The sequence below is a fragment of the Protopterus annectens genome, chromosome 4.part0 (genome assembly GCF_019279795.1).
Source record: "Protopterus annectens isolate FY-2018-M chromosome 4.part0, PAN1.0, whole genome shotgun sequence".
Taxonomy (NCBI): Eukaryota; Metazoa; Chordata; order Ceratodontiformes; family Protopteridae; genus Protopterus; species Protopterus annectens.
In genome coordinates, this window is record NC_056733.1 from 480,940,834 (window position 1) to 480,954,411 (window position 13,578).

Below are 13,578 nucleotides of genomic sequence, written 5' to 3' on the forward strand. Positions count from 1 at the left end.
AAACACGACTTTAATATATTCTAATGACTTTCTCCTTTTCACTAGTCTAGTGTATATTGTACTTTGTTTGTTGTCTCTAAATATTTCTGTTAAATTCTATGTAAAACTGACACTGTACCTGTCAGTGTTGTTGTTGTTTTATTGGAGCTTTTCTTCCCAGGCCTCCATGAAAATGGGCTCACACTCAGACTATCCTGGTCAACAAATGTAAAATAAATAAGTAAAATAATGGCCCTAGAGCTCTTACAAGCCAAGCCAAGTTCTACCGTTATTTCCACGATTACCACCTAACGCCTGGGGTGAATTTACGGTTACCCATCCAGTCATCTAGATGCGTTTTGAAGAGGGCCAATGAAGTGCTGTGTTTAACATGAAGTGTGAGTCTGTTCCAAATGTGTGATAATCTCTGGGAGAGAAATCTGTCCCTCCAGCAGGTTCTATTAATGTCACATACCAGGTTAAGGTCTTAAGGGCGAGTAACCTGTGTACCATTTGACTTGCAAATGTGCAGCGTTTCCAGTAAAGCAGGGCCAGAGATTGCCTTATATGCAAGGTAGAGATCGCCTCTGAGTGGTCTATATGAAACAGAATAAAGTGAGAGTGATTTCAGACAATCCACATAGGATAGATGCTGAAGACCTAGAATTTGCTTTGAGGAAACTTTGTGGTCTCTACAATTGCTGCAGGTACTTGGAAAGGTACATACCAAAACAGGTGTTGTACTCAATTATTGTCCTAATGAGGGAAGAGCACAGGAGGGAGGTTATAACTTCATTTTTTCTGGAGGCAGTGCTTTTACTGAGCAATATAGAATGCCATTCTTACTACTGTGAAGACATGGTGATCAAAGGTAAGTCGACCTCTGTGCCTAGGTCTCTCACCACTGACTATGTACTTAGGGTGTTACTATTGATGTGGTAGTTAGCATGAGCATCGCTCTTACCGAAAAGGATGATAGTACATTTTTTTGCATTGAGTTTGACCATGACTTTGGCATCTGTCATTTGTTTAAGGCCCTGTTATAGGATGTTGACATCATTTTGAAGACTTTATGACTGCTCCCAGTTTGCAATCACAGCCATAGACATTTGGTTTTTGCCTGTACTTTAGAGAAATAGATTCCAAACAGTAGAGGTCCCAGGACTGATCCCTGTTGAACACCACTGGTTACAGGTCTGTTGTTGGAGGTGGAGTCCCCTATTTTGACTATATGTGTTCTATCTGTGAGCCAGTAAGCGACCCATCTAAAAATATAAGGGTTGATACTTAGCTGGGCAAGTTTGTCGATGCCTGAGTGGGGAATAGTGTCAACACCCTTGGCTAAGTTTAAGTAGGCTGTATGCATGGATTTCCCCTCTTCCAGCACCTAGGTGACTGTCTTAAAGAAGTCCAACAGGTTTAACAGACATGATCTCCCTTTGACCGGTCCAAACTGAGTAGTGTCAAGTGTTTGGAGATTACCTATATCTTTGTTGATAAAGTCCATGATGATTCGCTCCATGGCCCTGCAGATAAGGCTAATGCGTCTGCAGTTGCTGGGGATCAGTGGACATGCCACCTTTGTACAAAGGAATAGCGATGGCCATTTTCCATTCAACTGGGACAAAGCAGGTGCTTAGACTATGACTGAAATGAGTACCCAGTGTTGCTAATTCCTGTTGGAGCCCATGTAGGACACAGCCTGGGATGTTATCCAGTCCCGGTTATCTTACAGATTAGTACCTCGCAGGATGCGCAGTAGCAAATCCCGCCCCGACATGCCCATGGGCCGGGCTACGCAATATTAACATGAGTATCATCCTCATTACGCAATATAATTACTAATAATTAATAATAATTACTGTAAACAAACACAACGTAAAACAGTTTTATAATTGTTTTTGCAGGGGGGCAGGCCCCCCTGCACCCCCCCTACTTAAATATACCAACTCCGAGACCACTCTACATTGGGGGAAAAGTATACATTTCCTTTACCTTTTGCTTTGTATGAATAAAGTCGATTGCGTATATGAAATGCAATAGTAACATGAGTATCATCCTCATTACGCGATATGCGCCATATCTTTTAAATAAATAATTACTGTAAACAAGGAAGGTAAACAAACACAACGTAAAACAGTCTTATAAATGTTTTTGCAGGGGGGCACGCCCCCCTGCACCTCCCTAGTTATATATACCAACTCCGAGACCACTCTACATTGGGGGATTGAATTGAATTGGAAATAGCTTTCTTGCTTTTACTGCAAGAAAGCACTGCATATGTACTTCATCTTATACAGCAGTTTTTGTGTTAAATTGAAAACAGCTTACTTGCTGTCACTGTTACGTTTACAATACCGATGCAGAATCCTTAGTCGCACCACAGCATTCCTAAAAACCGCTCTTGGGGCAAGTAAAGCCACGGCACTAAATACTTTTCTGTTAAATTGAAAATAGCTTACTCGGTATTATGTGCAACACATTTCACATTTGAAGTAGCTGTCGCGGGCATGTCGACGCTGGCCTTGACAACTACACCTGTCAGTCAAAACTGCCAATCATGCCAGACACGCCCAAAGCTGCGCAGTACCGCCAGCGAGGTACTAATCTGTAAGATAACCCCAGTCCCATTGATGCTGTGATGTTCTTTGTGTTTCACTGTTGCAGTCATTACATTTGGGTAATCTGCTGGCAGGTTGCCCTCAGTTGGCCTGAATTCCAAAGTCTTGGGTCCTGCATCGGTTGCTGTCTCCTCTTCCGTGACATCAGGTTGTCAGGGGTATAAAACAAGCAGCCAACGCCATTTTCTTTAGTCTTTCTTGCCGCGCGGTGCCCGAAGAAGAAGCTTTTCTCAAGTGCCGGTCGGCCGACTCCTGAAATATTCGAGTTTGAGTTTCAGAACCGAAGTCTTCACTAAAGCTAAGTTACCCCGTTGGGGAAACTTTTTTCTTGCTCCATACTGATGTCAGAAAAAGTTAATAGTTGTATTACTTGTGGGAAGCAAATACCTTATAAGGATTTCCATTTATACTGTATTCCTTGCGTAGGCCCTGATCACAGCGTGCCTGGCTGTCTGTTTTGTGCTAGATTTAACCAACGCACTATTAAGCGTCGGTATAGTTTTGCCTCAAAGTATTTTGGAAACTGATTTAACTACCCAGAAATGTCGTCGGATAGCAATCCGACTACCGGAGTACATAAAAAAACGCAAAAAAAAGGACAGAGAGAGACAGTCGAGGTCCAAAACCGACGACGAAGCTTCTCCTAAGCCAGTCGCTGGTACTCAGTGAGGCGTTTTTGCAGCCCCTGATACCCACTACTTTCGAGTCGCAGGCCCCTACCGACACCCATGTGGAGTCCGGCATACTGCGAGATACTCATAGTATTGGACCCACGGATGTATCTCCCTCGGATGGGTCCAGAGCCGCTGAGCAGGCACCGGCTTCTGAGGGTGTATTCAGGCCTCAACATTTTTATATCAAACCGACAACAGCTGCAAAACCAAAGACAAAAGCAACTTCTAAAACTAAAAAACTGACGCATGAGCCATGTGCACAGGCCTCTATGCCTAAAAAAGGATGATCAAAATGGCTGAAGACCTGATTACCTTGATCAGGGGTTCCCACCCCCCCCCCCCCCCTCCAGATAAGAGGCCTAGGCAAGACACTGATTATGAATCTTCAGATGAGGTTTCTATTTCTTTTGATTCCTCTTCTGATCAGGAGTTATCTATACCTCCCTATGAGGATTCTGATGTAGAGGAATCTATACCATCTGCATCACCACCTGAGGATTACTCATTTGGAGAAACATTGCATACTTTGAGGGAGCATTTTCACTGGGAGAGTCAAGATTTCTCAGAATCAAAAAGAGGCTCAGGGATTTCCTTCTCCCTCAGCACAGGCTTTTAGCCATGCCCCCTGTTTTAGACATTGTGGATGATGTGTTTTCGGAGTCAAGCTTGACCCCTGACTCCTTACCTCTGTCTCCCAGCAAACCTGACAGATATTACAGGGTCCCTGACACACACATTTTTATTTAGAAACCCTGCTGCTGATCCTGAAACTATTTCACAGGGTCCAAAGGGAGTTAAGGCCTCAACAGCAAAAAATCCTACCCCCTCTGACAGAGATTCAAGGGCACTGGATTAATGGGGGAAAAACGTTTGTACATCTGCAACCTTGGCAATTAGGGCCTTAAATTGCCAGTTTCATATGCTCATGTATCAACAACTTGTTATGGGATTGCTGAAACAGAAAATAATAATTTCTGAATGTGCAGAAAATAAAGAATTGCAGGAATTATTGCATGCAGCTGAACAAGTTGGAAAGCATACTTTGCAATGTGGTTTTGATTCTTTAGAGGCCTCCTGCAGGGCCTCAGTTACTGGATCTGTGATTAGGAGGCACGCCTGGTTAAAGGAACAAAATTTGCCTGATCATTTTAAAGCTAAATTACTAGATGCACCTTTACAGCATGATGCTCTGTTCGGTATTAAGGCAGAAGAGGTTTTAAAGAAAATGGAAGACAAAGCTAAGTCTATGCAAACTGTAAAATACTTCTTACAAGTGCAGCCACCAAGATTCAGTAGACACTGGCCTACAAACAATTGGTCATTTCCGGTGTCAGACAGAGCTCAAAGGGGCAAATCCAGACACCAGGCACAAGATTCATACAGGTCAAAGCAATGGGGCGCTTCTAACTCCAAATCTGGAGAAGATAAAGCGCACACCTACAGAAAACAGTCCCAATGACTTCCTTCTGCCTTCACCAAGAACTTATCTTTTGGCAGCACCTTTAGGGGGAAAATTAGCACTTTTTGCTCAAAATTGACAGTTAATAACCCAGGACAAGTGGGTGATAAACATAGTATCACAGGGATTCAGATTCCATTTCCATACTCTGCCAATGGCAAACAGTTGGCCAGACCTGCCAAAAAATCAATGGGCAGAGGCACAGAAACAGGTTACGTCCCTCATGGGGGCCATTCAGCCAGTACCAGAACAGGAAAAAGGACAAGGTTTTTACTCAAGACTGTTCTTGGTAACCAGAAAGGACGAGGCCTGGCGGCCAATACTGGATTTATCGATTTTGAACACATACCTGGACATTCCAAATGCGGTGGTGGTGCTGCAGTAGCGCTGTCGCCTCACAGTAAGACATTGTCCTGTTCGATTCTCAGCTAAAGCGTCTTCTATGTGGAGACATGTGTGAATGGGCGTACCTTCGTTGAAGGTTGTGCATCAGGACTGGCAACTCAGTACGTAAAAATCTACTGCCAATCATTAGCGGACCGGAGTTCTGCTGTGGCGACCCCTAACTGGGAAAAGCCGAAAGATACAACAACAACCTGGACATTCCAAAATTCAAAATGCTGACATTGCAGCAGCTTCTGCAAATGCTGGACAAGAATGCTTGGCTGGTGACATTAGACCTAAAAGAGGCATACCTGCATGTCCCAATAAGACAAGTCGTGCAGAAGATACCTCAGATTCAAAGCTGGCTTAATGCATTACCAATTCTCTGCACTGCCCTTTGGCTTATATACTGTGCCCAGGGTCTTTACAAAGTGCCTGAAACCAGTAATTGCATTTTGCAGACAAAGAAGTATTCAGATGTATCCTTACTTGGACGACTGCCTCATTCAAGCAGAGAACAAGGGCATTCTTCTTCAATGCCTGGCGTGTTTGTGAAAAGGCTTCTAACATGCCTAGGGTACACAATAAACAAAAAGAAATCACAACTGGTACTCTCTCAAAAGATAACATTCCTGGGTGCAAGCTTGAATCCAACTGCCTAGATGGCTTACCTCACACCAGACAAGCAAAGGCAACTGACTACTTACTTCAAACTGATGGCAACAAAAACCCAGTTATCTGCAAGACAAATTCTGCAGGCTTTGGGCTTCATGGCATCCTGCATCCTACTGATTCCATATGCAAGACTGCACAAGAGGAAACTTCAATGGTACCTAAAAAGTTTATGGAGTCAACATTGTCACAGTCTGGAAACAATGATTGCTCTCATTCCCTGCCTGTAACAGGAGTTTCTATGGTGGGAAAAAGCATGTCACCAAGACACGGGACGGGCCTTCACTCTACCCCCTGCCAGACAAACCTTAACAACAGACGCATCGGATTATGCCTGGGGGGCCCACATGGCGGGAAGATGCATTCAGAGCATATGGACCCCAAAACAAATGCATCTACATATCAACTAGAAAGAGATGCTAGCTGTTCAAAATGTCCTGACAGCCTTCAAGGACTTACTTCAGCCAGGACAACTACTGATAAAGACGGACAACACCACGGTCATGTGGTATATAAACAAGCAGGGGGGCACTCACTCATGCCCCCTTTGCAGATTAGCCATGACACTGTGGGACATAGCTTTGACTTACCAAATACATCTTCAAGCTCAATTCCTGCCTGGAAAGCAAAATACTCTGGCAGACAATTTAAGCAGAAATCTTATGGATCTTCACGAGTGGAAACTAGATCCACAAGTCTTCAGCATGATAACAAAGAAATGGGGGAGCCCAGACATAGATCTGTTTGCCTCCCCTCAGAATTATCAATTGAAAAGATTCTGCACAAGGACTTATCACAGAAAAGCATGGAAAGTGGACGTCCTATCTTTCAGTTGGAAAAAAAAAATAATCAGTTTACGCCTTTCCTCCACTGCCTCTTCTTCCCAAGGTCCTCCTAAAAGTCAAACAAGAGAAACCAAAGATGATACTAATTGCCCCAGACTGGCCACGCTAATACTGGTACCCAATCCTAAGGAACTTGTCTCAATACCCAGCTTGGAGCTTACCTCAAAGACCTCAAGTACTCTCCCAGCAAAACAATCAAATCCTGCACAATCAACTCCAGACACTGAACCTGGCAGCATGGCTGATCATGTAGTTATACAAACAACACCTCTCAGTAAAGCTGTGATGGATATCATTTTGGAAGCCAGAAGGCCTAGTACTAGAAAATCTTATGCTGATAAATGGAAGAGATTCTGTGCTTGGAATCAAGCACAAGGTACTGATACAGCAGAACCAAATATTCCTCAGATATTACAGTACTTGACTGAGATGCTTGACAAAGGCCTATCTTTCTCATCAATTAAAATCCATGCCTCTGCCATTTCGGCTCATTACAATACAGAGCCACCAATCTTTTCTCATCCTTTACTAAAGCATTATCTTAGAGGAGCCAAAAATTTAAGGCCTCCTAGAAGATCACCAATTCCTGCATGGGACCTCAATTATGTGTTGGAAAAGCTCACCCTGCCTCCATTTGAACCAGCTGCTACTGATGATATAAAGTTTTTATCCTGGAAAACAGCTCTGCTACTAGCAATTACTTCAGCAAGAAGAGTTTCAGAGCTACAGGCCCTCATGGCTGTGGAGCCTTTTATCATATTTTACCCAGACAGGGTGTCTCCGAGGACAAATCCAACATTTATGCCTAAGGTGGTTGCAAGTGTGGCTTTTAACCAAACTATTCATCTGCCAACCTTTTATCCAAATCTGCAGAACAAGGGGGAGAGAATTCTGCATTCCTTGGATGTACACAGACAGCTAAGATTCTACTTGAGCAGGACTAAAGCTCTAAGAAAAACTGAGCAATTACTAGTGACATATGTTGTAGGATCAGAAGGAAAGGCCATTTCAAATCAGACTATTTCAAAGTGGATAAGCCACTGCATTCGTTTCTGCTACTTACACCATGGTAAACCTGTGCCCAAGGGCATTAGGCTTCATTCCACCAGAGCTGCAGCTACTTCAGCAGCCTTTCTCAGAGGAGTACCAACCAAAGACATTCTAGAGGCTGCTACTTGGAGTTCTGTTCACACCTTTACAAAGCATTACCATTTGCCTCTCTACTCTAAGTCCAGGGCAGGCTTTGCCACTGCAGTTCTGCAGGGCATTATAGTCGAATCTAATGCTGTTTAGCTCCATCCTCCCAACCATAGCTGTGGGATTCTACCCAAATGTAATGACTGCAACAGTGAAACACAAAGAACATAGTACAGTTGTGTACACTTACCATAAATGTAGATGTTCGAGTATATTCACTGTTGCAGTCCAGGTTACCTGCCCGCCATCCCCCTTTCATTCCGAAGTTTATCTTTCCTTCTCTATCTTCTACAACGTATGTGGTATATTTGCTTGTAGATGAAGGTAAAGTTTATATCGATGCATGTATATATATATATATATATATATATATATATATATATAAAATTATATATATGTGTGTGTGTGTGTGTATATATATATATATATATATATATATATATATTTTTTTTTTTTTTTTGCTACCTTTTTGGGGACACCTGACATCTGGGGCAAGAAAAGCTAAAGAAAATGGCTTTGGCTGCTTGTTTTATAAACCTGACGTCATGGGAGAGGAGACAGCAACCGACATAGGACCCAAGACTTTGGAATTCAGGCTGACTGAGGGCAACCTGCCAGCAGATTACCCAAATGTAATGACTGTAACAGTGAATACGCTCTAACATCTACATTTATGGTAAGTGTACACAACTGTACTTTTTTGGCCTTAGAGAGGGCATTTATGACCTGCTCTTTAGAGATGCAAGGTAGGGGACAGGTGACAGGGATGTCATGGAGTATGTGTGGTGGGGACAGGGGGGTGAAGTTTTCACAGAACCTGTCGGCCAACAAGTAGGCTCCAGTATATTTGGTATCATTAACTACCAGTCTGGTACAAATCTGTACCTTTCCTTTTAGGTTACCGGATGTAACTAAAGAACACCTTATGGTTGTCGTTAATGAGGAAGCTAATTTGGATTCGTAGTTTGCTTTGGAAGACTTCACAAGAAGTCTTATTTGCTTGTTTAAGTGTTTACATCGGGAATTTTGTCCTTGAGACGTTGCCTAAAAAGGCACTATAGGGAAGGCAGGATCCTTGGCCAGTAGGCAAAATCCCAGGGGTGACAGATGAAGACCATGTCTGGGAAAGCATCGAGGTCTGCTGATCATGTAATCAGAGGTTGACAGATACTGGATCCCATTTGAATGACACCTCCCATTTGAATGACTCCTCCATTTCCTTATAACGGTCATTGTAGCAAAAATGAAATTGCATTTTCCTTCTTTGTGCAGTGTGTTTGAACATCACATCATAGTAAAAGTAGAGCGCTCTCTGTATTTATACTTCACACCTCATTTATCAGTTAAGTTAGTACAATTTTAACACCATTTAATCTGGGATAGGATCAAAAAATATTCCCAGCGTACTAGATTTGCATTACGGGTCATCATTCTCAGATTTGCAGAGTATAAAATATTTATGGAAACATTTTCATGCCAATATTTCAAATTTCCTTAGAATTTGTTGCATACTGTTAATAGCTAGCACATCCAGTGCTATGTTGTTATCATGTTGATCAGTAATACTTCTTGTTCATGTTTAATTTTTTGGCATACTGCAGAAGGAATGTTTCATATACCCTTACAAAATAGACTAAACAGATTTTTTTTTCCACAGGGTTCTCTTTCCAGTAATATTGTCAGACCAATTGGTGTCGTAGTAAGCATTTAACTCCAAATTGTCATGCTGAAGCCATCATTCCTTCACATTCTATTTGCATTCCTTCAAATTCTAAATATAATGCGAATGACAAAGGGGAAAGAGGACACTCCTGCCTGGTTCAAAGGTACTAGGTTTTTCTGTTCAGACACAATTTATCAGAGAGGAACCCTCCCACTTTGATTTTTTGCCTCTGATCCCTCATACAGCCTTCTAATTAACTTTAATGTTGTATCAGAAAATGAATGCTTCCATTGCCCTACTCGTAAAATCCCAGCATACTGTATCAAATGATGTTTTGTACATCAAGACAACCAATAACAGTGGGACCCACCAGTAACAGCTGTATTCTGAAAACCAAGCACTGATTCCCAAGCGAAAAAACAGGTAATCCACTGAGTTTATTTTCGGACTTACACGAACAAGTAAAACAATAAAACCATGAAGTATAAAAATAAATCAACGTAAAGCGCTTTTCGTCCGGATCTTATCCGGACTTCTTCAGACAGACAGTTCCATGCCAAAAGTTAAAATTCAAATAGTTGAACACCCAGAGCACTGACCAATCATACCCAGCTCCATACTTAACTAGCTCTTAAAGTGACAAACTTTCTATTAAGGTCAAGTGTTATACCATATTTACCAGCTACTATGTAGCGTATTCATTGTGTTAGTCAAACTCTTATGTCTTCCTTCTTGCAGGTCAGCTATAAGCGAAACAGATCACACATCAAAATGGTATATATTAAATACAACCATTGGAACAAAAATCTATTAAAATACTGACGTTCTAAAAAATTGCTAAAACTACTATAACCCCTTACAGTTAGCTTCAATAGTTTGCTTGTTGATTTTACAGTATTTACAAAAATATTATATACTTTTACTTTTCCATACCACCACGTATAATGTACTTTATTCAAAGTTAACGATAGAAAATGTTCAGACTCCATACTCTAGTATTGGATACATTAATATACATGGAGGTTGTTGTCTAATGTGCCAAAGACTAAAAAAGCCCCCCCACCACAAAATTGGGTCTAAATTCCTAACAGTTTACTGAGTAAATTATGGTGGTATTACCGATAAACATAGAAGGTGGTGTATACAAACTAATAATACCAGTTAGTTAACTATCTGAGTTTGCAACACTGCCTGTAATTAGCTAGAATCCTGTAATGACTGACAAAAGCTTTTGATAGTCGAAGTCTGAAATCGTGTGTGAAAATGTACTGTAGACGATGCGGAGTACAGCAACCAAAATTTCCATCTCCTGAGTTTATATTCTTACACATACAGCATGTATTGCTCATTTTGTCAGTGACTCACTGCATTCTTCTTAAAAAGCAAAGTAAAAAGATTCCCACCTTATATAACTTATTAGGCTGTCACAACAATATTAACATTTGGTCTTTGATCTCCTAAGTCTCAAAATGAGCCATTATATGCCTGGCCTCTCCAGCTATAGTCCTTGCTTCAGGAGCAAACATTGAGCCTGCTTTGTCCTTATTTGATTCTCATGCACACAAGTGTACATCACAAGCTATTGCTGCATAAACTTTGCAGAATTCAAACCCTTTCTTTTCCATTATATGAGTAACACAAGTATTCTTTTTGTGTGTTTTTCCTTTACTTCAGGTGCTCCATTTCCATCATTACCTTAATATATTTTTCAGTCAAGTCAGTATTTTCTTCTGACTGTTGCATAAGAATTCAAGGCCGCTGTACTTCCTCATCAAAACAATTTTCTGTAGCAAAGTAATTGTCCAGTTTCATGCTCACTTATTCAGTTGTTGACATAAACTGTTCCCAGTGGAACTCTCACTTACCTCCTCATTACCAGCTTCTTTGTGCAGATGCTAGACAGCAGCCACAGCCTTTTGTACCATCTACCATGCAGTCAATCACTGTATTTGATCTTTTCAGCTCACACAGTGAAGTGTCTGACTTCATTTTTTGCCCATTTTCAGCTTATAAATAATTTTAGCAGATTGTATAGACAGTAACTAACAAACGCACCAAAAAGTTACTTATTTTAAAACATAAAGAAAGAAAAAAAGTCTGGGTGTGACTAGAGAGATGTTTAACCTTTACCAGACCACCACTTTAGGTTTAGCCGTGTAAATTATGTTGCCTCTTCATAACAGTTTTTCATGTCTGTGGATTTGCATACATAAGGTCTTTAGAACTATGCAGTGTATTTATTCTGTGTAAGGTCTTAACTGCTGTTGTGGAACTTCATCGGCACTTGTCTTACGTTGAAGCCCAAATAGTGATAACTTACATGACCTTAATTTTAATCATTCTGCTTGCAGGACAGCTTAGAAATGGATACTATTACAAAAATGAGTATATCCAATAAATGCGGAGTAGTTGGCAACTACAGCAAAAATTGCATGGTGTTACAAGACTGCACCATAAACCCCAAAACACCAGCAATATTCTAGGCTGAATAAATGAATCCACACAGAACTTTATATTAAAGTTTCAAATAGAAAAGAGGTCCGTACAGTTTATTTATAGAAATCATTAGCACACAAAAGAACATCTCCAGCACAGCACTAGGAGTGCCTGAGTGGTTTTAGTAATTATACTGGAATGATGCAGTGTTAAATAAGAAGTGTTCCTCGTGGAAATAAGATGCAGAAATAGTGCATTGTTTCTGTCTCTGTGTTTGCACATTGTGTGAATCATATAATCAGCACCTGTTGTCTAAGTCAGTATTTTTGAATGTAAAGGGGTTGCATTCCATATATTTGGCATAAATAAGTACAATTTGCAACACTTTAGAAGTTAGATAAGTATGTGGTGTTTGTGGAAACCCACAGTGAACTAGCAGGTTTAGTTCTCAAAGTACTAGGCTTGAAAGAATGTACTTAGCAGCTTGACATGTCAGTTAAGTATTCTGAGTGTGGAGTCTTGTAGTGTATATAGTCCAGTTAACTGACTCAGTCTTACATTTGTTTTTGCTAAGTTTGTTTAGATCTGTGCTGATGGTGAAAAGCCCAGATCCCATATTGATACTTTACTCACGATGAACCAGTGAGGGCGACTGAAAGCTTGCATTATTTCTTGCTTACAGAGATGTCGAATATAGCTGGTAATGGACAAAAATGCAGACATTTGGTCAGTCTAATAACTACCCATTGCATCTCTAAACCTGTTGTTTGATGGTAGTCTGTTGTCTAACTATAAACTACTGTCTTAACATGTTATAGATTCCAGTAAGGAATTGGAAGAACTGAGATCTGCTTTCTCTCGAGCGATGGAGTATTTGAAGACTGATGTTGAAGAAAGTAAGTTTGTGACATTTTTTGTTCTTTTCAAATTAACCTGTAAAAATGACATTTTCAGTTAAGTAGAAGTTAATCTGTTTTAATATACCATTGTGGGTAAAATGCTTAAACATTTATGGCTGTGGTTTGCATATTTTTATTTTCCTAAAATTATATAGCAGCAGTAGTAGGAATTGAAATTTTGATAAAGAAAAAACACGCATCAGTAAATGTGCTTTCTGCTTTTTCCTTCTGAGTGGTTAAATGATACTGACTGATAACATTTTTTTTTTCCAAATTAGGGTTTAGTGAAAGTGGTGACCCATCTTGTACTATTATGCAGAACTGGGCAAGAATAGAGGTAAAATTTTTTATAGATAAATTATATAAATACCAAAGTAATTACCTTTTGTATGATGACACATGATTGTTACCATCAGCAGTCCAGTTTAATAGTGTGAGCATTTACATGACTTACTTGGTGGTGGTGTTCATGTGAATCTCATGCGGGAATCATTCACAGATTGACATTCACTGAACAGGTTCAACTCTCAGAGCTCTAGGCATAGACCAACATCCTCACATGGAGCCACAAAATAAAAGGGATGTTGACCTCTACCATCTTCTGTTTTTGTTTTTTTGCCAAACATGCACTTATTGGCAATTAAGTCTGTGGTTGCGCTATGATTTCTGGTCAGTGGATGTGCCATGATTTCTGGTCTGTGAATAGAGGTAATCCAGAGGGCTTGAGTGAAGTCTGGTATCCCAGAGGG

At 40.7% G+C, this 13,578-nt stretch overlaps 1 protein-coding gene across 2 annotated transcripts in view; it reads left to right on the plus strand.

Annotated features, from left to right (window-relative positions):
* SART3 (spliceosome associated factor 3, U4/U6 recycling protein) overlaps positions 1-13,578 on the plus strand; it is a 1,581,088-nt gene that overhangs the window by 880,415 nt on the left and 687,095 nt on the right. For both annotated transcript variants that reach the window (XM_044068408.1, XM_044068409.1), the window contains exons 10-11: positions 12,749-12,826; positions 13,108-13,166. In XM_044068408.1, the coding sequence (XP_043924343.1) occupies positions 12,749-12,826; positions 13,108-13,166 (137 nt within the window). The remainder of the gene's footprint in view (positions 1-12,748; positions 12,827-13,107; positions 13,167-13,578) is intronic.